The sequence below is a fragment of the Kogia breviceps genome, chromosome 5 (genome assembly GCF_026419965.1).
Source record: "Kogia breviceps isolate mKogBre1 chromosome 5, mKogBre1 haplotype 1, whole genome shotgun sequence".
In the NCBI taxonomy this organism is placed as follows: domain Eukaryota; kingdom Metazoa; phylum Chordata; class Mammalia; order Artiodactyla; family Physeteridae; genus Kogia; species Kogia breviceps.
The window spans coordinates 104,783,584-104,804,363 of record NC_081314.1 but is presented as its reverse complement, the minus strand read 5'-3'; the positions used below and the strand labels follow the sequence as shown (position 1 = coordinate 104,804,363).

General features: G+C 35.1%; 1 protein-coding gene across 10 annotated transcripts in view; it reads left to right on the top strand.

The window, feature by feature from the left end:
• EPHA6 (EPH receptor A6) overlaps positions 1 to 20,780 on the top strand; it is an 850,011-nt gene that overhangs the window by 734,435 nt on the left and 94,796 nt on the right. For all 10 annotated transcript variants that reach the window (XM_067034854.1, XM_067034853.1, XM_067034856.1 and 7 more), the window contains one exon: positions 8,477 to 8,686. In XM_067034854.1, coding sequence (XP_066890955.1) covers positions 8,477 to 8,686 — 210 coding nt within the window. The remainder of the gene's footprint in view (positions 1 to 8,476; positions 8,687 to 20,780) is intronic.

The window sequence follows — 20,780 nt, the reverse complement described above, 5'->3', positions numbered from 1 at the left end:
CAAAGCCATCCAAGGACACTACAGGAGGTAAAACAAACAAACAAACAAAACTACAGGCCAATATCCCTGATGAACATAGATGTAAAAATCCTCAACAAAAATTTAGAAAACTGCACTCAACAGTATATCAAAAGGATCATACACATGATCAAGTGGGATTTACACCTGGGATGCAATGATGACCAACATCCACAATTCAATCAATGTGATACACCACATTAACAAAATGAAGGATAAAAATCATATGATCATCTCAATAAATGCAGGAAAAGCATTTGACAAAATTCTATATCATTTATTATTTTTAAAAAGCGAAACAAAATGAGAATAAAGGGAATGAACCTCAACATAATAAAGGTCATATATGACAAACCCACAGCTAACATCATACTCAAGAGTGAAAAGCTGAAAGCTTTTCCTCTAAGATCAGGAACAAGACAAGGATGCCCACTCTTGCCACTTTTATTCAACATAGTATTGGAGTCCTAGCCAGAGCAATTAAGCAAGAAAAGAAAAAGTAAAAGGCATCCAAATGGGAAGGAAAAAAGAAAACTGTCTGTATTTGCAGATAACATGATATTATATATACCAAACTCTAAAGACTCCACCAAAGGAAAACTTTTAGAACTAATAAATGAATTCAGTAAAGTTGCAGGATACAAACTCAATATACAGAAATCAGTTTCTTCTCGATACATTAACAATGACTATCAGAAAGAGAAATGAAGAAAACCCATTTACAGTTTTATCAAGAGAAGAAAATACTTAGAAATAAATTTACCGAAGGAGGTGAAAGATCTTACACTGAAAACGGTAAACAGACCCCAAATAGCCAATGCAATCCTAAGAAAGAAGAACAAACTTGGAAGCATCACACTCCTGATTTTAAACTATTTACAGAGCTATAGTAATCAAACAGTATGGTATTGACATAAAAACAAACACATAGATCAATGAACAGAATAGAGAGCCCAGAAATAAACCCATGTATATATGGGTTTCTTTCATGAAATGGGAGAAAACGTTTGCAAACTGTATATCCAATAAGGGGTTAATATCCGAAATGTACAAGGAATTTATACAACTCAATAACAAGAAAACAAATAATCCAATTTTTAAAGACAAAGGACCTAAATAGACATTTTTCCAAAGAAGACATACAAATGGCCAACAAGTAGATGAAAAGATGCTCAGCATCACTAATCATAAGGGAAATGCAAATCAAAACCACAATGAAGTATCACCTCACACCTGTAAGGATGTCTGTTATCTAAAAGACAAGAGTAAAAATGCTGGCAAGGCTGTGGAGAAAAGGGAACCCTTGTACAATGTTGGTGGGAATGTAAATTGGTACTACCATTATGAAAAACAGTATGGGGGCTTCCCTGGTGGCACAGTGGTTGAGAGTCTGCCTGCCAATGCAGGGGACACGGGTTCGTGCCCTGGTCAGGGAAGATCCCACATGCCACAGAGCAGCTGGGCCCGTGAGCCATGGCCGCTGAGCCTGCACGTCCGGAGCCTGTACTCCGCAACAGGAGAGGCCACAACAGTGAGAGGCCTGCGTACCGCAAAACAAAACAAAACAAAAAAACAGTATGGAGATTCCTCAAGAAATTATAAATAAGACTATCATATAATCCAGCAATCTCACTTCTGGATATAAGGAAACTAAACTATTATCTTGAAGAGATATCTACTTCCATGTTCACTGCAGCATTATTCACAACAGCCAAGGTATGAAAACAACCTAAGTGTCTGTTGATGGGTGAATGGATTAAGGAAATTTGGAATATATATAATGAAATATTATTCAGCCTTAAAAAAACAAGAAAGCCCTACCATTTAGCACAATGTGGATGAGCCTGGGGGACATTATGCTGAGTAATAAGTCAGAGAAAGATAAATACTGCATGATATCATTTACATGTGGAATCAAAAAAAAAGTTGAACTCATAGAAACAGAGAGTAGAAAACTGGTTGCCAGCAGGCGGGGTTGGGGGGGAGTTGGGAAAATAGGCAAAGGTTTGTAAAAAGCATACAAACTATCAGTTATATGGTGAATAAGTTCTGAGGATATAGTGTATAACATGGTGACTATAGTTGCTAACACTGTATTGTATGATTGAAATTTGCTAAGAGAATAGAACTTAAAAGTTCTCACACACACACAAAACAGTGTAACAAAAAAAGAAACATATATACATATATATACATATATATATCTTGCATGGTAACCAAAAAGTGGAAGTAACTCTAATGTCTGTCACTGATGAATAGTTAAACAAAATTAATAAAATATTTTTCTTCATTAACAATACTAAAATATTGATACATGCTACAACATGAATGAACCTTGAAACATTATACTAAGTGAAAGAAGACAGTCAAAAAAGACCACATATTGTGTAATTCCATTTATATGAAATATCTAAAATAGGCAAGAGATAGAGATAGAAAGTTGATTAGTAGTTGAGAGAAAGTTGATTAGTAGTTGCCTATGAATGTTGGAGGGAGTTGGGGGAGATGGGGAGTAACTGCTAGTTAATGTAGGGTTTTGGGGAGGAATGATGAAAAAGTTCTAAAATTGATTATGGTGATGGTTACACAACTCTGTGAATACACTAAAAATGATGACATTGTGTACTTTAAAAGCATAAATTATATGGTATGTGAATTATATCTCAATAAAGCCATTAAGAAAAAACTTGGAGCAAAATTTTAGCAAATCAGAGCCAATATTGTAAAAACGAATTATACCACACAACCAAATGGGATTCACCTCAGTATGCAAGACTGGTTTAACTTTCCAAAATCAATTGTTACCCATCACATCAAATGGCTAAAAAAGAAAAATCACATGATCAGAGCAATAGGTGAAGAAAAAGCATTTGACACAATCCAATGCCAACTCATGATAAAAACTCTCAGTAAAGTAGGAATAGAGAAGAATGTCCTAAACTTGATAAAGATTGTGTAACAAAAAACCTGCAGCTAACGTCATACTAATGGTGAAAAACTTAAAGCTGTCCCACTAAGATCAGGAACAAGCAAGGATGTACACTCTCATTACTTCTTTTCAGCATCGTACTGGAAGTACTACCTAATGCAGTAAGAAAAGAAGTTGAGGTGGGGGTGGGGTTGGAATATAGTCTTTATTTGCAGATGACATGTCATCTATGTAGAACATCTGAAAGAACTGACCAAAAAGCCTAGACTAATAAGCAATTATAACAAGGTTGTTAGGATGCAAGTTTAATATACAAAAGTCATTTGCTTTCTTACATACCAGTAATGAGCAAGTGGAATTTGAGATTAAAAGCAATACCATTTACATTAGCACCCCACAAATGAAATACTTAGGTGTAAATCTAACAAAGTATGTCTAAGATCTAAATGTGGAAAACTACAAAACTGTTATGAAATCAAAGAAGAACTAAATAAAGGGAGAAATATTCCATGTTCATGGATAGGAAGACTCAATATTATTAAGATGTAGTTATTCCCAAGTTGATCTACAATTTCAATAAAATCCCAATCAAAATCCCAGTAAGTTATTTATGATATTAACCAACTGATTCTAAAGTTTAGAGACAGAAGACCCAGAATGGCTAACACAATACTGAAGAAGAACAAAGTTAGGGGCTGATACAACTCAACTTCAAGACTTATTATAAAGCTATAGTAATCAAGACAGTGTGGTACAGGTGAAAGAATAGAAAAATGGATCAATAGAACAGAATAGAGAGGGTATGATGAACATAGTCAACTGGTCTTTGACATAGGAGCAAAAGTAATACCATGGAGAAAAAATAGTCTTTTCAACAAATGGCACTGGAACAGCTGGGCATCCACATGCAAAAAAAAAAAAAATCTAGACACAGAACCTTACACCCTTCACAAAAATTAACTCAAAATAAATCAAGAATCTAAAAGTGAATCACAAAATCATTAAACTCTTAGAAGATAACATAGGAGAAAACCTAGACAACATTGGATATGGCAATGACTTTTTAGATACAACACCAAAGACACAATGCAAGAAAGGAATAATTGATAAGCTGGACTTCATTAAAACTTCAAACTTCTATTCTGTAAAAGACAATGTCAAGAGAATGAGGAGCCACAGACTGGGGAAACTATTTTCAAAAGACACATCTGATAAAGGACTGTTATCCAAAATATACAAAAACTATTAAATCAACAACCCAATTTAAAAATGGGTCAAACTACTACGTATAAAATAAATAAGTTACAAGGGTATAATGTACAGCACAGGAAACATAGTCAATATTTATAACAACTTTGTATGTGTAATCTATAAAAATATTGAATTACTACATTGTATACCTAAAACTAATATAATATTTTAAATCAAACATACTTCAGTTTTTTTTTAAAAGCAAGTTGAAAGGAAATAAAAGACAGTAGAAAGATAAAAGGCCAAACACCTTAACAGAAACCTCACAATAGAAGATATACAGTTAGCAAATAAGGACATGAAGATTCTCCACGTCATATGCGATCAGGGAAATGAAAATTAAAATGAGATACCACTTTGCTCTTATCAGAATGGCCAAAATCAGTAACACTGACAACAACAAATGTTGGTGAGGATGTGGAGCAACAGGAACTCTCCTTCATTGCTGTTGGGAATGCAAAATGGTACAGGCACATTGGAAGACAGTTAGGCAGTTTCTTACAAAAACTAAACATACTCTTTCCATACGATCCAACTATTGCCCTCCTTGGTATTTAGCCAAAGGAGTCAAAAACTTGTGTCCACATAAAAGCCTGCAGCTTTATAAACTGCTATAAACAGAGATGTTTACAGCAGTTTTATTTATAATTGCCAAAACTTAGAAGCAACCAAGATGTCCTTCAGTAAGTATATGGGTAAATAAACTGTACATAAAGACAATGGAATATTATTCACCACTAAAAATAATGAGCTCTCAAGCCATGAAAAGACATGGAGGAATCTTGAATGCATATAACTAAGTGAAAGAAGCCAATCTGAAAAGGCTGCATACTGCTTCCAACCATATGACATTCTGGAAAAGACAAAACTTTGAGACCATGAAAAAATAAGTGGTTGCCAGGGGAGTGGAGTGGCAGGGGTGATAAACAGGTGGAACACAGAGGCTTTTTAGAGCAGTGAAAATACTATGTTATTGATATACGATACTATACATAAACAGTATGTGATAATGTAACGGTGAGTACATGTTATTATACATTTGTCCAAACCCATAAAATGTACAACACCAAGAAGGAATCCTAATGTTCAAACCATGGACTTCAGACGATTATGATTTGTCATTGCAGATTCACCAAGTGTAACAAATGTACCATTCCAGTGAAGGATGTTGATAATCCTCTGGGGAGGCTATGCATGTGGTGGGGGGCAGAAAGTATATGGGAAATCTCTGTACCTTCCTCTTAATTTTGCTTTGAACCTAAAAGTTTTCCAAAAAATCATCTTTTTTTTTTTTTTTTTTTTGCGGTATGCGGGCCTCTCACTGCTGTGGCCTCTCCCGTTGCGGAGCACAGGCTCCGGATGCGCAGGCTCAGCGGCCATGGCTCACGGGCTTAGTTGCTCCGCGGCATGTGGGATCTTCCCGGACCAGGGCACGAACCCCTGTCTCCCGCATCGGCAGGCGGATTCGCAACCACTGCGCCACCAGGGAAGCCCATCTTTTTTTTAAAAAGAAATAACATGGTGCTTTGTGCCAGCCACAGAACAAGATAGGAAGTTAAATTTCAACCTGGTGTTAAGTAACTATTTCTCTTTATAATGTAGGAGTTTCTGTTGCCAGCTGACTTTTCAGGAAAGTGAGTGGAGAATTTTCTGATCAATATTAAAATGACAAAAACTACATATGATTATGTTTTTATTAAATAATGACTATTATTAAAATAAATGACGGGCTGTGCTATGTGTTTTGTATGTGATTCTCACTACAATTCTGAGTTAGATTATACAATTCTCATAGTACAGATAAGGAAACTGAGGCACTCTTTAGTGTTCAGATCGTCCATTAACATTTCCTACTATACAGAAATTCTGCCTTGACAAGAACTGTTGATACCAGACAACTTCACTTACTAATACGTAAAAGAACCATCTCTTTAAAATTAGTGTTAATCCTTTCTAATCCAAAAGAATTTATGCTTTGAAAGGCTTTGAGATTCCTAATAGAGGAGAGGTAGGTAGGGTACATGACAGAAGAGGCAGATTTCATCTAATTGTGCACTGTCTAAGAAGATGAATGGGAAACATAAAGAGCTAATAACACCAAAGATTTTCTTTGCTAGGTTATCTTTTATACATTAATTATACAGAAGAGCCTGCTTAAATGGATTCTCTTGCTGTAGAATGTTTCTTTTAAGAGAGTGTTCTTTTCCTTACTCAGCACTTGAGTTGGGAGATATTATCAGAGAGCTATCAGGGATGTATGTTGATAAAGTAAGATGAAGTTTATTCCATTTGTAATATACGTTTATTTATTTAAATGACTGAAGAAACATCATTGTATAGGAGACCATGTCACTGTGATATGGTCAAATCGTCACTGTGTTTAAGCTACTCTATAGTTTTAAATCATATAGCCATGAAAACTGTTTTAACTTTGCAAATTTTGAGATACTCTTATGTATGCCTCTATCACACTGTATAAGGTAATATAGTCCTCTAGTCTCTTAATAGATGTTAATTTTTAATATCATTCATAAATGTTACCTGATATGTAAAACCAACTTGATAATCTCATGTTTCTCAATAACCCCATTAATGACAACAATCTCCAAATAACTAAGTAGAATAATATGCATTATTTTTCAAACTTAAATTATTTTTATATTCATTTTCTCTACATTTGTACTGTTGTACTATTTGTATCTGGTCTTATTGGTGCACACATCTTGTATGAATGACAACTGGATTTTTTTTTTACTTTTTAAAAATATATATTGTTTTTATTTAGAAATCAAATTTGCGGTTACCAATGGGGAGAGTGTAGGGGCGAGGGACAAATTAAGGGTATGGGATTAATATATACAGGTTACTATTTACAAAATAGATAAGCAACAAGGATATACTGTATACCCATCATCTTGTAATAACCTATACTGGAGTATAATTTGCAAAAAATACTAAATCACTATGCTGTACACCTGAAACTAACACAGTATTGTAAATCAATTATACTTCAGTTTAAAATATTTTTTAAGGGGCTTCCCTGGTGGCGCAGTGGTTGAGAGTCCGCCTGCCAATGCAGGAGACACGGGTTCGTGCCCCGGTCCGGGAAGATCCCACATGCCACGGAGCGACCAAGCCCGTGAGCCATGGCCGCTGGGCCTGCGCATCCGGAGCCTGTGCTCCGCAACGGGAGAGGCCACAACAGTGAGAGGCCCGCATACTGCAAAGGAAAAAATAAATAAATAAATAAATAAATAAAATATTTTTTAAAATCAAGGTGAGAGGCATAAATAGTCAAGGGATTGATTACTACATACCAGTGCTGTGCTTGGCTTGTTATTCATATTTCTTTTAATTTTCCCACTGGGAACTATAATAAAATAGTCCTGTTTTCAGTCAATTGCCAACACCTTTCTTTATATTTGCTCTATATTGTTTTCCCTGGGTATCCGTGGGGGATTGGTTCCAAGACCTGCCTCAGATACAAAACCATGCAGATGTTCGAGTTCCATAGCCAGCCCTGTGTATCCGTGGATTCTGCATCCTCGGATACAACCAACACAGGACTGTAAACATAGTACCGTACACTATCCACCAGCTGGTGGAAACCGCAGATGAGGAAGGCCAACTGTGTATTTATTGAAAAAACTCCAGGTATAAGTGGACCTTCACAGTTCAAACCCATGTTGTTTCAGAGTCAACTGTATTAAGGAAAGATTGGGAAAATCTTGTTATTTTCTGTTTGCATGTGGGGTTTTTTCCATTCTCCTGCAACTTTCCTAAACTCATTTATGCAATCAGTTTTTCTTTTTTGTTGATCATTTTTCACCATATTTCCAGCAATCACACAGCTTTCATCACATCCTAGGTTTTACTGCCTTGGGAGCTCACTACTACAGAAAGTGAATTCTTTTTTCTTGGAAGTCTTTGCTACTATCTTACTCGATTTTTGTTCCCTTTTGTTACTTAAAGTTTTTGAAATCATTTTTTCTGGAAGTTAATTTGGTTGATTCTCTTCTCTCCTTTCTTTTCCCTCCTTCATCACTTCAAGCTAGATTTTCCTTTCCTTTAACTCTCCAACAAATTTTTAGCTTTTGTTATGAACACAGTCAATGATCAGCAAACATGATACTTACATTCATTGAATCCAGTAAAATAAATTCAAGAATTTCATTTAATACACCACTCACACCTACACAAACAGGCACACATGCATGCATGCGTGCACATGCACTACAATAAAATAAATCAATGTAAATAACTGTGATTCTCTTTCAGAAACATGATGGCCACTTCACAGTCATCCAGTTGGTTGGTATGCTCCGAGGCATTGCATCAGGAATGAAGTACCTTTCTGATATGGGTTATGTTCACCGAGATCTAGCAGCTAGGAATATATTGGTCAACAGCAACTTAGTATGCAAAGTTTCTGATTTTGGTCTCTCCCGAGTGCTGGAAGATGATCCAGAAGCTGCTTATACAACAACTGTAAGTTTATACATCCTTTTCCAATATAGTTTGTTTACTTTTATTATTTTTAATGTTATTAGAGTAATTTTGGTTTTGTTTTCTAATTTTCTGCTCTGATCTGTCGTTTTCCCAATTTAACATCATTATCTAATTGAGAAGTATTTGTTTTATCTGAGTGCCTGGTTTAAAAAAGAATTGACACTTAACTGTTTCCTTTCTTCCACTCTGTGGGGACTTTAACATCATGCTTGAGATCCACGTCATTACTGCCCTCACAAAAAAATCTGCCTTTGCCTGAGTATTTTTGATGCTTCAATAGTTATCTCCTTTAAATGGAGTTCTGTATAGGCCAATGGTGCAATCAATTAAGTCTGTGGTGGTAAAGAACCAGTGGTTAGGAAATGAACATTTTTTTTCTCATAGCAAATGTTATGGAAAGTCTGATCATACTTAAAAATGAACAATGTAGGTTTCTCTGGAGATATATAAATACACTCTCAACCTTCTTTTGAATGGGACTTGGGGGAAATGTGAGCGCAAGTAGAAGGCCGAAACTTGAGACCCAAACTATCATCTGTCAATAATATGATCTCAACTTAACTCATGAACCAATTCATTCCACTGATCTCTTTGGTTATTGTTTCAAGGAGTTAAGTCTCAAGCTGTCAAAAAGCTAATAATTTGTAAAATTATACTAGTCTGTTATTTTTAAAACAGAACCCTCACCATTGACTCATTTCAGCTTCAATGAAAAATGAGTCAGTAAAACTATTCAAGATGTTTTTATTCTCTTATTCTGACATTACACATTATTTTAAAAGAGGCAAATCTTTTATTTAGTTATCTTTTATTTCATTTTCTATGAGATTTTTTGGGAAACCTCACTATATTCAACTGCTCTAGAATGGATACAAGTTTAATATTATGAATAAAACATGTTATACCCTTACTAGGTTTGCTTTGTAAAAATCCTCTACATTAATGTATTGACGATATTTTCACTAATTTCTCCAACAATGAAATAGTTCTAAGGAGAATAAATTAATCTGAGTCTGATATATAAGGTAGAAGTATCTACTGATCTTCTAATTTGAGCAAAAACTTCATAAAAATAAAATTCTATCAAGTCTGAAAATAAATTGTTCATTTTAGAAAAAGTATTTTCAAATCCATTTTCTAACTGGAAAATGTCATAATTTTTTTCTTTTCAAGGCTTTTATTTTCTTCTCTTTTATTTTTATAAATGTACAACTTAAAGCTACTTTTCAAGTTATGGAACAATGCATGTAAGATTTTTATACTATGCATATTATTTACAACCTTGGAGAACAGTATTTAGAATTATTATAAAATATTATAAAATAAAATGTTCATTAAAATTGCAACAAGTATGATCTACTAAAAGGATAAAATAAGATAGGAAATAATGAACAATATCTTTAGGAGTAGTTACTAGACTCTGTCTGTATGCCTATATAGATACACTTGAAATTTCATATTAAATAATATTTTAACTGCTTTTTAAAATGAGAAGTTCATAACTAAATTTAAGATACTAATAAAATTGACAGGGTAACTCAAATCCTGAAGCATGTATAGATTTTGTTGTCAGATTTGACATCCAGATTCCAGACATATTCTTCTCTCTTATATGATTGTAAGGACTAAGAGGCCTAGAACAGTGCTGTCTTAATTTAAATCTGACTACAGAATTAATCATCAAATTAGGTCACCATATACTAACACTCTGAAAAGTGCTTCTTGAAAGTTATAGATTATGACTTTTTTTTGAATTTTAGAATTCTATTATTTTTATACAGCAGGTTCTTATTAGTTATCCATTGTATACATATTACTGTATATGTGTCAATCCCAATCTCCCAAGTCATCAAGATTATGTCTTGATTAAGAAATAAGTCTCTGAATTTGAGGTACCAAGTAAATGGTAAATAATGTAACCAAGTACTTTTATAAAAAAAAGTCTCAGACATACCTAACTGCTCAGAGGATCATGGGGTACAAAATATCATATACTGATTAATTGACTTTATAATGAACGTGGGCATTCAAAATAGCAGACCTCTTGCCTTTGAAGAGCTTCCCTTTTGACAGGGTAGACAGACTCATGCTTCCTTGCTATTCAGTGCATTAAATCATGTGGCAAAAGTCTGTAAAAGAAATGTGGAAGTACTGAAAAGCAGAGGTCTGGAGAAAGCATCACAAAGATAAGTTGAACAAATATTTTTAAATTTCATTAGGCAGACAGGTGGGGGGAAGATCCAGATAGAGGAAACAGAAAGAGAAAAAGACACAGAAATTTGGGGAAGTGAATGGGAATGCTTACACAAATGTGGACAGTTTGGAATGGGGGGGAGAAGCGGTGGAGGGGCCAGGTTTCTTAGGAATAATTGTGATGGTAGTTGGGTGGCGCATCAGGAAATTTGAAGGTTTTTCTATAGTAATTAAGAGACAGACATTTATTTATTTAAATAGAGGAATAATAAAATACATACGTGTTTCAGAAAATATTATTGAAACAGTGTGAAGGAAAGCTTGAAGGACAGGAGGACTGGTAACAGGAAGACCAGTTAGGGCATTATTACTATAGACCAAAAAGGTCATATGGCTTTAATTAGGGCAATAGTGGTTGGAATAAAGAGGAAGGAAAATTGAAAATTGTTATGAGTGTATAATTTACAAGACTCAATAACTAACTAGATATGAATTATAAGGAAGAAGAAGGACTGAAATATGACACTAGTATTTCTCGATTGAACAACTAGTTGAACGGTGATGTTTTATTAATCAAGACAGAGAATCCCTATTAAAGATAACTTGGCTAAATTACAAAGCAGAATTATAACCAAAGGTCACAGGTACTCTGTCTCAAAATCATCAAGATAATGCCAGATTGAGCGGTGTCATTCTGTTCAAATTTTGTGTAAAAATTTTAGGACTTTATATAACTGTACTTTTTGTTATTTCCTGTTAAAAGGAATGAGACAGAAAACTACTGCCTAGTGAAGATATACCTCAGTTCAAGCAAACCCTGTAAAATAAAATAAAGAAGAAGAATGGTCATTTATATGAAATTGATTCATTGCTTTATAAAAATGTTAAAATGAAAATAATAGCAAGCTCTCTTCATACATTTTTTAAAGTAGGATTTCATTTTTTAAAGTTTTATCTGTATACAACTTTCCTGGAACATATCTTTTACCTTAAAAGATTTTGACTCTTTCTCTTGCTGTATAATTGCTATTTCCTCATTTTTTAAAAAAATGTTTTTATCTGTATCACAAAGGATTTAGAGGAAAGGAGGCTTGTGAAGGGTTTTAAAAACAGGAAGACATCATAGATAAAGGTGGTTTTTTGTGTATACTTCAAGAAAGTAGTCATTGAAACTACCCCTTCCGAATCAATACAGGGGCAAAATAAATAAACATTTTCCATTATGATGACTTTGCCAATATAGAAAGCACATATCACAGCAAAGAGCAGTAAGAACTGGTTAAAAGACAGGCTGGAAAGATGGAGTGACCATTGTGACCCCAGTACTGGCTATAGTGCTGAACTGGTCAGCCTGTGGTAAGTGGAGCCTACCACAGCAGAATGGCCATTGGAGCCAGACTGACCAAACCAGAAATAGATGAGACAAGAGAAATTACTCTGCCAACAATTACTGAGACTTTAGCCCCCTAGTTAGAAGACCTATCCATGTAATGTATGAGAATGTATTGTCAACACTATAAAATACACTAAAGTAAATAAAAGGATGGGATTTACAACTGATAATAAGCAGAAATTCTAGTATATCTTCCTACAGCTTAAGAGTGTTTTGCATGTCCTGCATCAAGTCTAAGACTATTCATTCAACATGTATTCAATACAGTTTATTATGGAGCGACCATATTTAAGGCCCTGTCCCTTGGAGGGCCAGTTACCAAAAATAAAGGGATTCTTAAGAAGAGATAAAAGGCTGCACAGAGAGACGACCAAGACTAACTGAACAAGTAATGCATAATAAAACCAACAGATTTTCAGACACCAATTGTGGGCAATGCAGCTTGAAAGGCAACTACAGGAGTAGCAGATTTTCCTGGTAAGCTCTGTACTAAAATACATCAAGCCTTTGCAAAGGGACACTAAGAACTGGTGATGGCATGAAAGCCAAGAAATGTGGACTAAAGATAGAAGGGGAAAAATGCACAAAAATAGGATCTAGACAAGGACTGAGAGGCCTTGCTTTTACATGCCAATTCTATAAAGAGGCTACCAGGCACTTCATGAGGAGAGGTTGGTGAATGATTATGAACCACACCTGATGATACATATACAATTAGTGATATGTAGCTAACTTAATCTGCACAAAATTTACTGAGTTTGGATTGTTCTCATTTGATTACATGGTCTCCTATCTGGTTATATTTTAAGTGCTAAGAAATCTCTTCTTTTACTGAATCTAACACACATTCACATGGACAATTGTTTTATATCCAGTTCTGGAGGAGGGACTCTCTCTCATTTGAATATTGCTAAGCAACAAGTCTTAAACTTACATTGAAAATATTAAGCCTCTTTGCTCTCAAGTATGGAAATGAGGTCCTATTTACCTAAAAAGAACATTAAAAGATATATTATGGCTCACACTTATCTGTTTTAAGAGATAAGTTTAATTTAAGATATGGTACAATGGCAGTTACTGTTCAGAGTTTTTTTAACTATAATGAGTAGCTCCATTTCTTATATTTTAAAGATCAAAACAAAATGGAAGAATCATTTTATCACAATATCTGTAAAGATTCTAAAATTCCTTGATACTAATTTTCAATTGTGTTCACTTGTGTTATGAAGACAAAGTTTGCTTTTTTCTTTGATAGTGATATTTCCATACAAGTACTTTCCTAGTTGAAGTACAGTCTCATTATTGACAACACATAATCTGTATAATCACAGTTCTGTTAACATCTTAATTCTATTTACTTTGCATTCATAAGACCTCTCCAAGCTCCAACTCTTAACCTCCCCTCTTCTACACAAGATGTGAGAAGAGTCAATCTAAGAAGACATGCTCTGTACCCAACATGGAGATAATTAAAACAAACAATGGAGCAGCATGAGGGGCATCTATTTACCTTGTATTCTAAGGTTGGGGGGAGATCTGAGCAACCTTCCTACTTTACCCCTAATTCAAGTGTTTCTAAGGTGGCGTGACTTTTTTTTTTTTTTTTTGGCTGCATTAGGTCTTAGTTGCGGCACGCGTTGAGGCATGCAGCATCTCTCATTGCAGTGTGCAGTGTGCAGGCTTCTCTCTAGTTGTGGCATGTGGGTTTTCTCTTCTCTCGTTGTGGCACGAGGGCTCCAGGACCCGTGGGCTCTGTAGTTTGTGGCATGTGGGCTCTAGTTAAGGCACGTGAGCTCAGTAGTTGTGGTGCGTGGGCTTCGTTGCCCCACGGCATGTGGAATCTTAGTTCCCCGACCAGGGGTTGAACCTGCGTCCCCTGCATTGTAAGGCAGATTCTTTACCAGTGGACCACCAGGGAAGTCCCTGGCTTGACTTTTAGATGTGCATTTTTAAATCTTGAGACACATCCAGCTTTAAGAGTAAATATTTTTAATGAAAGTGAGATAAAAAGTATTTTAGATCATTCACTATTCTGCCTCTAAGTACTTTAATTTAACATGAATAGTTGAGATTTGCCTGGAGAACATGCTTAACCTGCTAGTAAAACCTACCCAGAATTTTCACTCACTTCTATCTCTTAATTAAAGAGTTACTGTAAAAATTTATACAGTAAAATATTTTTAAATGCTTTCTTTTAAAATCATATGGTATCCAATGCACTAAGTAAAAGGACTTGTACTGAGAAATGTTTCTGATATTTCTGGATTTTGAAAAATAAAACTTTATCCTTTGAGATCCTAGATTCTCTCAGAGAATCCGAGATTCTCTGTCCATCAAGTCATTGATGATAGAGGTGACACTGTGCTGAGATACACCATGTGGTAAAGTGCATCTTACACTAAGTCTATGGAGGTGAACCAGGGCCAACCAGAAAAATGACTTGTACTTCAATTGTTCCTTAAGATTTAACCAAGCAAAAAATGGAAGTCATATGACAGCTTCGGGCACAAAGGCACTCTTGGGTAGAGGACCGTGAAACCTACTAGCCCCCATGAAGCTACATATCATTAACAGAAATAGAAATAAGGACAGGTTTCTGCACAGAATTTGATGAAAAATTCAAGAAAAGGAAATGAGAGTTTCCTCTAGGCAAATGTAATTCAGCAGCCTGAATATAAAGAAAAAAGTGAGAAAAATAGCTATGTTATCAGAAAGCTGTAATGTGAAGATTTAAATAATTGCTTTTTCAATAAAAAGATGGTGAACAAATAAACCTTGGAAGAATGAAAAACAATAAAATCCTGGCTTGATAAACTGAATTCATCACTAAGAAAGGAACTATGCCATTTGGGAAAAACAACAAAATGACTCTTCCCAAACACAGTTCTCACCTGGCAGATATTATGATAGTAGTCAGTCAAAATCAGTCAAATATACAGACTATTATAATTAGCTGAAGAGGAAGAAATCGATGTGCCAATATTAGGTTTCCTAAATTCAAAGGGAAAAAAGTGCCCTTGAACCAGAAAGTGTTTGTTTGATGGACTAATTCATGAGCAGAAAATCAGACAGTTTTTATTAATCCTTGTCAATATAAACTTTTGGTAAAGGATATTCTAATGATCTAATGTATAAAAACTATATGCTCAGGAATTAGTGTGTCCACACTTTGAGCCCAAGTGCCAGAAAGCAAATCCACAGCAATGCAGATGAAAGGGCAACAAAGCTTTATACTAAACCAGAGAGAACATGTTCTGAGTGTGAAGCAAGAATATTCAATAACTGTTCAAGAGATGAATACCATATATACCAGCTTGGATCACAGGCTGAGAGACCCAAACACTTAATGGTAATTTTCTGGGACAGTGCTATCAGAGGGCACAGACCTCTTTGAAATGTACTACTTAGGTGAATTGACAATGGCCGGTCTTGAGCATAAGATGGAAATGGGAATCAACAATATCAGATAATATCTAAAGAATGATTTCCTGAAAAGGTCTCATCTCTGAAGCTTAGGAAACAAGAGTTTGTGATCATACCAGAGCTCTTGGTAGTAAAACACATGAAACAGGTTTGAAGATTATCATACACAGAGTAGAAAAGGACTATGCAAGCAGATTGCTCTATCAGAAATCTTGAAGCTAGAGAGAAGACCATCCTGTTCAGTCATACATACTATTAAGAAGCCAAGCCATGCTTTGGGAAAACCCCCATCTGTCATTTGTGCAAAGCATGTACAAAAGCAAATCCTTTGTAGATGTAAGTCCTGTGTCTTTCCAATATGCATTTTAAAGAAAGGACCCTAAGGTCTTAGACCTGGGAAGACATTACTGAAGACAAGAGACCACTAAGAAACTTTCTGTTCAGTACTCAAGGCTTGGGGTGACTTACAAGTAGTTTTCTGGTTTTTTTCCCTAAAGTAATGAATCCCTTTAGATTTTTATAAAATCCTTATCTTTTACACTTTTTAACGCTTTCAGCACCTAGATTAATATACTACTTAGTGGCTGCTTAATTAATTGCTGATGCTTACACCAATAAGAAAATGGTAGAAAGAAAGTGATTGAAACTATAAGAACATTGTTTTCAGTAAAATTATATTAATTTTTTTTCTCTGATGTCACTGTTAATCACAAGCCACCAAATGAGTAATCCTAAAACAATCCTTAATGTATCATAAGGAGATGAAAAAATTACAGTAGAAAGCAGCAAATGTTACAAACATTGAAGCAATTATAACAATGGGTCAGGGTATTCACAAACAGGGGAAAATTCTATTTTGAAGTCTCTGAAAACATTCTACCAATGTTTTGGTCGATGCCTGTAGCATGGATAAGACCCAAGACAAATTGTTCATAAAAATCACATAATATATAATATTTTAATACCTACAAACATCTGAATATATCCACTCCTTCTAGTGTAAGTGCTAATCAATGAGGAATAATCAAAGACCAGTCACAGTTTTCAAGGTATTTGGCATACACCTTGATGTAACCAAGAACCACAGGAAATACCAAGTGCTGCTTGTTTTTGTTTTAGCAACATCCAACACTGTGTAATTCAGAGGTTCTCTCCCGGCTACCAGTGATTTTAGAATAAACCCAGACTAAATTGATTTCCTGGGGAAGATCAATCAGCCAATGTTCAGCAAGCAGAAAGTACAGTGTTCATTGGCCCATCTTGCTTGTGCAGAAAAAGAAAAAACTAGACAATGTATACAAAGCTGCTGACCTTAGCTCTGGAGTTTCAAAGGTACCATCTGAAGAAAGAAGTCATTACTAATGCTTAATTTCTAGTTTTATCTCTGATCTGGAAAAAGTGCTTTTTTTCCTCTGACAATAAAAAACTGGAAAGGAAAACATTATAAATACAGGATAAATCACATGAAAGCTCAATGAAAACTTACTTATTCCCAGTGTAAAGAGCTTCACATCAGTGGCAAATAAATTGAAAAAGGTTATCAGTTGTTTATGCTGTTTGTGGCAGACCCTGTTAGTTGGCTACCCAACCTCTGTTGTCGTCTCTTCCTTGCTAATAAAATCTTTATTTGGATGTTTATGATGAACTCAGGTCCAAGAAATAAATCATGATTTATACATAAGCCAGTTATACCATTCTCCTTTGACACTTAAATTTTACTCTTTGACAGGTCACTTAAATGCAAAAGAAAGTGAGATTGGCAACTTTGGGGAAAATTTGGGGGTTGAAGTCTACTATAAATAGGCTTGATGTAACCAAGCTCTCTTTCTTGGGAGAGCTTCCTAGAATTGGCCCCTTCTTTTCTTTATTGCCTTGATTATAGTTTTGGAAGGACATAGGCTGGGGGCTGTGACAGCCATCCTTCAGTCATGAGGCAACCAGCCTAAGGAGACAAACCCAGTGCTAAAGATGGCCAAGTAGGAGAGCAAAAGAACCTGGTTCTCTGACGAAATTGTTAAGCACCTATGTCAACACAGAATCCGCTTACTCCAGTTATTTGTTTATAATTTAGTTAAATATTTTATTTGCTTAAACTACTGAGAATTGGGCCTTTTATGACTTATGACTTGTATCTGAAGACATTCTGATACAGTAATCAACACATAAGAAGTCCTCCAGATTAATAGATAATGTAAATAGGAAAATGAAAACATGAGTTTAAGTAAAATATCACCTCAGTCATACAAACTGACTAAATTATCTAAGCAGACTATAAATATACAGTTAGTTTGAGGATTCAGTAATCATAATTTATTCATTTAACATGTATATCTTAATATTATTGGGTGCTAAATTGGAGATTAAAGTACTTAAGGTCTGGGGAGAAGACAGGCATTAAATAATCAAGTGTAATTACAGTCTGAGATTTTATACAACATGTGTGGTGAGTGCCTATTGTGTGCCAGATACTGTTCTGAGGATTGGAGATATTCCAATGAATAAGCTTTTCTTTTGGAGCTTACAGCCTTGAGTATGGTGGGAATAAGGATAATAAACAAAGTTAAAAAAAAGAGAAAGAGGAATCTCAATCTTAGATAGTGATAGATGCTGGATATATAATAAAAACATAAAAAATAAAATTGTGTAGCTACCTTGGAAGCATGGCTAGAATATACATCTTTAATGAGGTGTCATTTGAAATGAGACCTGAAAATTGTAAAGGTACCAGCCAAGAAAAGATCTGAAGCCAGATGTTCTGAGGTGAAGGAAAACAAATATAGATCCTAAACCTTGGGGAACAAGCTTGGCATATTTTAGAAGTAGGAATAAGGCCAAGATGGTTGACACATTGAGAGATCAGGGAAAGTGGTAGGAAACTAGGACTTAGAGGCCAGATCCTGTATAAACTCAAAGGTCCTGGAAAGGAGTAGACTAACTATGAAATGAAGCCATTGGAAAACTTTAAGCAGTTGAGGACGTAACAGAATTTGTGTTTTTTAAGAGCTCACTCTGCCTGATATGTTGGGAATGAATTGTAGAGTGCAAAAGAGAGAGCAAAAGATTCATTTGCAGCATCCTAGACAAGAAATGATGGTAGCTTTGTGTAAGCTGGTAATAGAAAACATAAAGAATGGTGAAGATACTTGAGATATCGTGTCAGTAGCTCCACCAACATATGTGAGTATGTGTGTGTATTTATATATTTACATACTTTTTAGCAAGTAAGGAAATTGAGGCCCAGAGAAATTAAGTGATGTGCTCAAGTCACATGGCTATTACGTTAGGAACAATGTCAATTAACTATTGCTATAATGACATTGTTAAAGGAAAGTATCTGTTCCACAACTGAATCTTCCTCCTTCTCCTCCAGTACTTCCCAATGCAAATTCTTTCCTGCCCTATGCAAACTTCCTTCTGTTTCTCACCTCTGAGACCCATGCAGAAGATAATGGATAGCAGTAGTTGAAAGTCTTTGATGATTGAGAAATTAGGAGAATGATCTCTTAGTCTTTGGTGATATATATTACAAATACACACATATCTCAAAATGTTTCTTGTTCTTTTGTTTATTGGACTTTTTAAAGTATTCTGCAATGAATATTTTACTTCATGCTAAGAGAAAGAAAACAATATATGTTATAGAAATAGATAAATACCTTCTGGCAGAGTTCCAAGATATCTTTCTGATCAGTATATTTTAAAATTTTTCTCCCTGGTATTAGTTGGTGAATAAACAACATGTTTGTTTGATTGTTTTCATGTGACTTTTCTAATCAAAAAGATGGAGGTCATTTCACTGGGTAACATTTATTTTTAAATGAAAGATGAAGAGATTAAGGAAATGAACATTACCATTACTGATTTTTTAAAATGGAATTGTGGGCAATATTCCATGAAACCTCAGATTCTTCCAGAGTTTCAAATTCAATACCTATCCCTCATTGTCACCCCAGGGCCTACCATTAAGCCCCACAAGCATCAGCTTTTCCAAGCCTATAAACAATCATTAGGAGATCAAAAGCTAGAGAAAGTGCTATCGAATTCTGAAGTATACTTTTAAAAGATACAAAATTGAATTTCAAACATTCAAAAATTTATCAGCATCCTTGTTAAGAAATAAATACTTTTTCCCCATTTTCTCTGTTTTCTCACCTGGCTATCCCTTTGTTGGTTTATGCTAGCTACACCAATCAGGTTTTCATACAGCAAACATTTACAGCCACGGTTCACTACAGGCCACTGAAAAGGAGACCGCAAATAACTTTCCTCAAACTTTCCCTTGGACCTCTCCCTCTGCAAGGAACAGCTCTGAATGCATTCATGATCCATAAATATTAGCATATATTCAGATCATGACCTATTCTAATTAACACAAACACACAGAGTTTCACTATACCTAGTTCTGCTTCTTTAAACTTGCAATGAGAACAGGGTGTTATCATATGAAGCATGCACATTATTCAGTTGTTTAACCATGCTCTTAATCAGTGTATAATATGTGTCACAAATAGGCAGCTGCTAAATGAATTGTACATAAAGATAATGTTTTCTAGGTTACTCTTTTCTGTATATATTGAATAATTTAGGTCCTAACACATTCTGATCCTTAATTCTGGTTTTTTTAATAGAAACTGAATCATTACCTTGTTCTTTTTAGTGGTAAAAATTTTTGTTTTTCATATATACTATAAAAGTAAAATCTCTTTAAGGGAAGACAACTTTTTATTTTTTTTTTTAATTTTTGGCTGCGTTGGGTCTCCGTTGCTGCACGTGGGCCCTCTCCAGTTACGGCGAGCAGGGGCTACTCTTCATTGGGGTGCACAGGCTTCTATTGTGGTGGCTTCTCTTGTTGTGGAGCACAGGCTCTAGGTACCCTGGCTCAGTAGTTGTGGCGCATGGGCCTAGTTGCTCCATGGCATGTGGGATCCTCCCTGCAGGGCTCAAACCCGTGTCACTGGCATTGGCAGGCAGACTCGCAATCACTGAGCCACCAGGGAAGCCCCAACATTCTTAGTTTAAGTGTTTATAACATATTTTTTTTTTTTTTCAAATTGCCTTAATTTA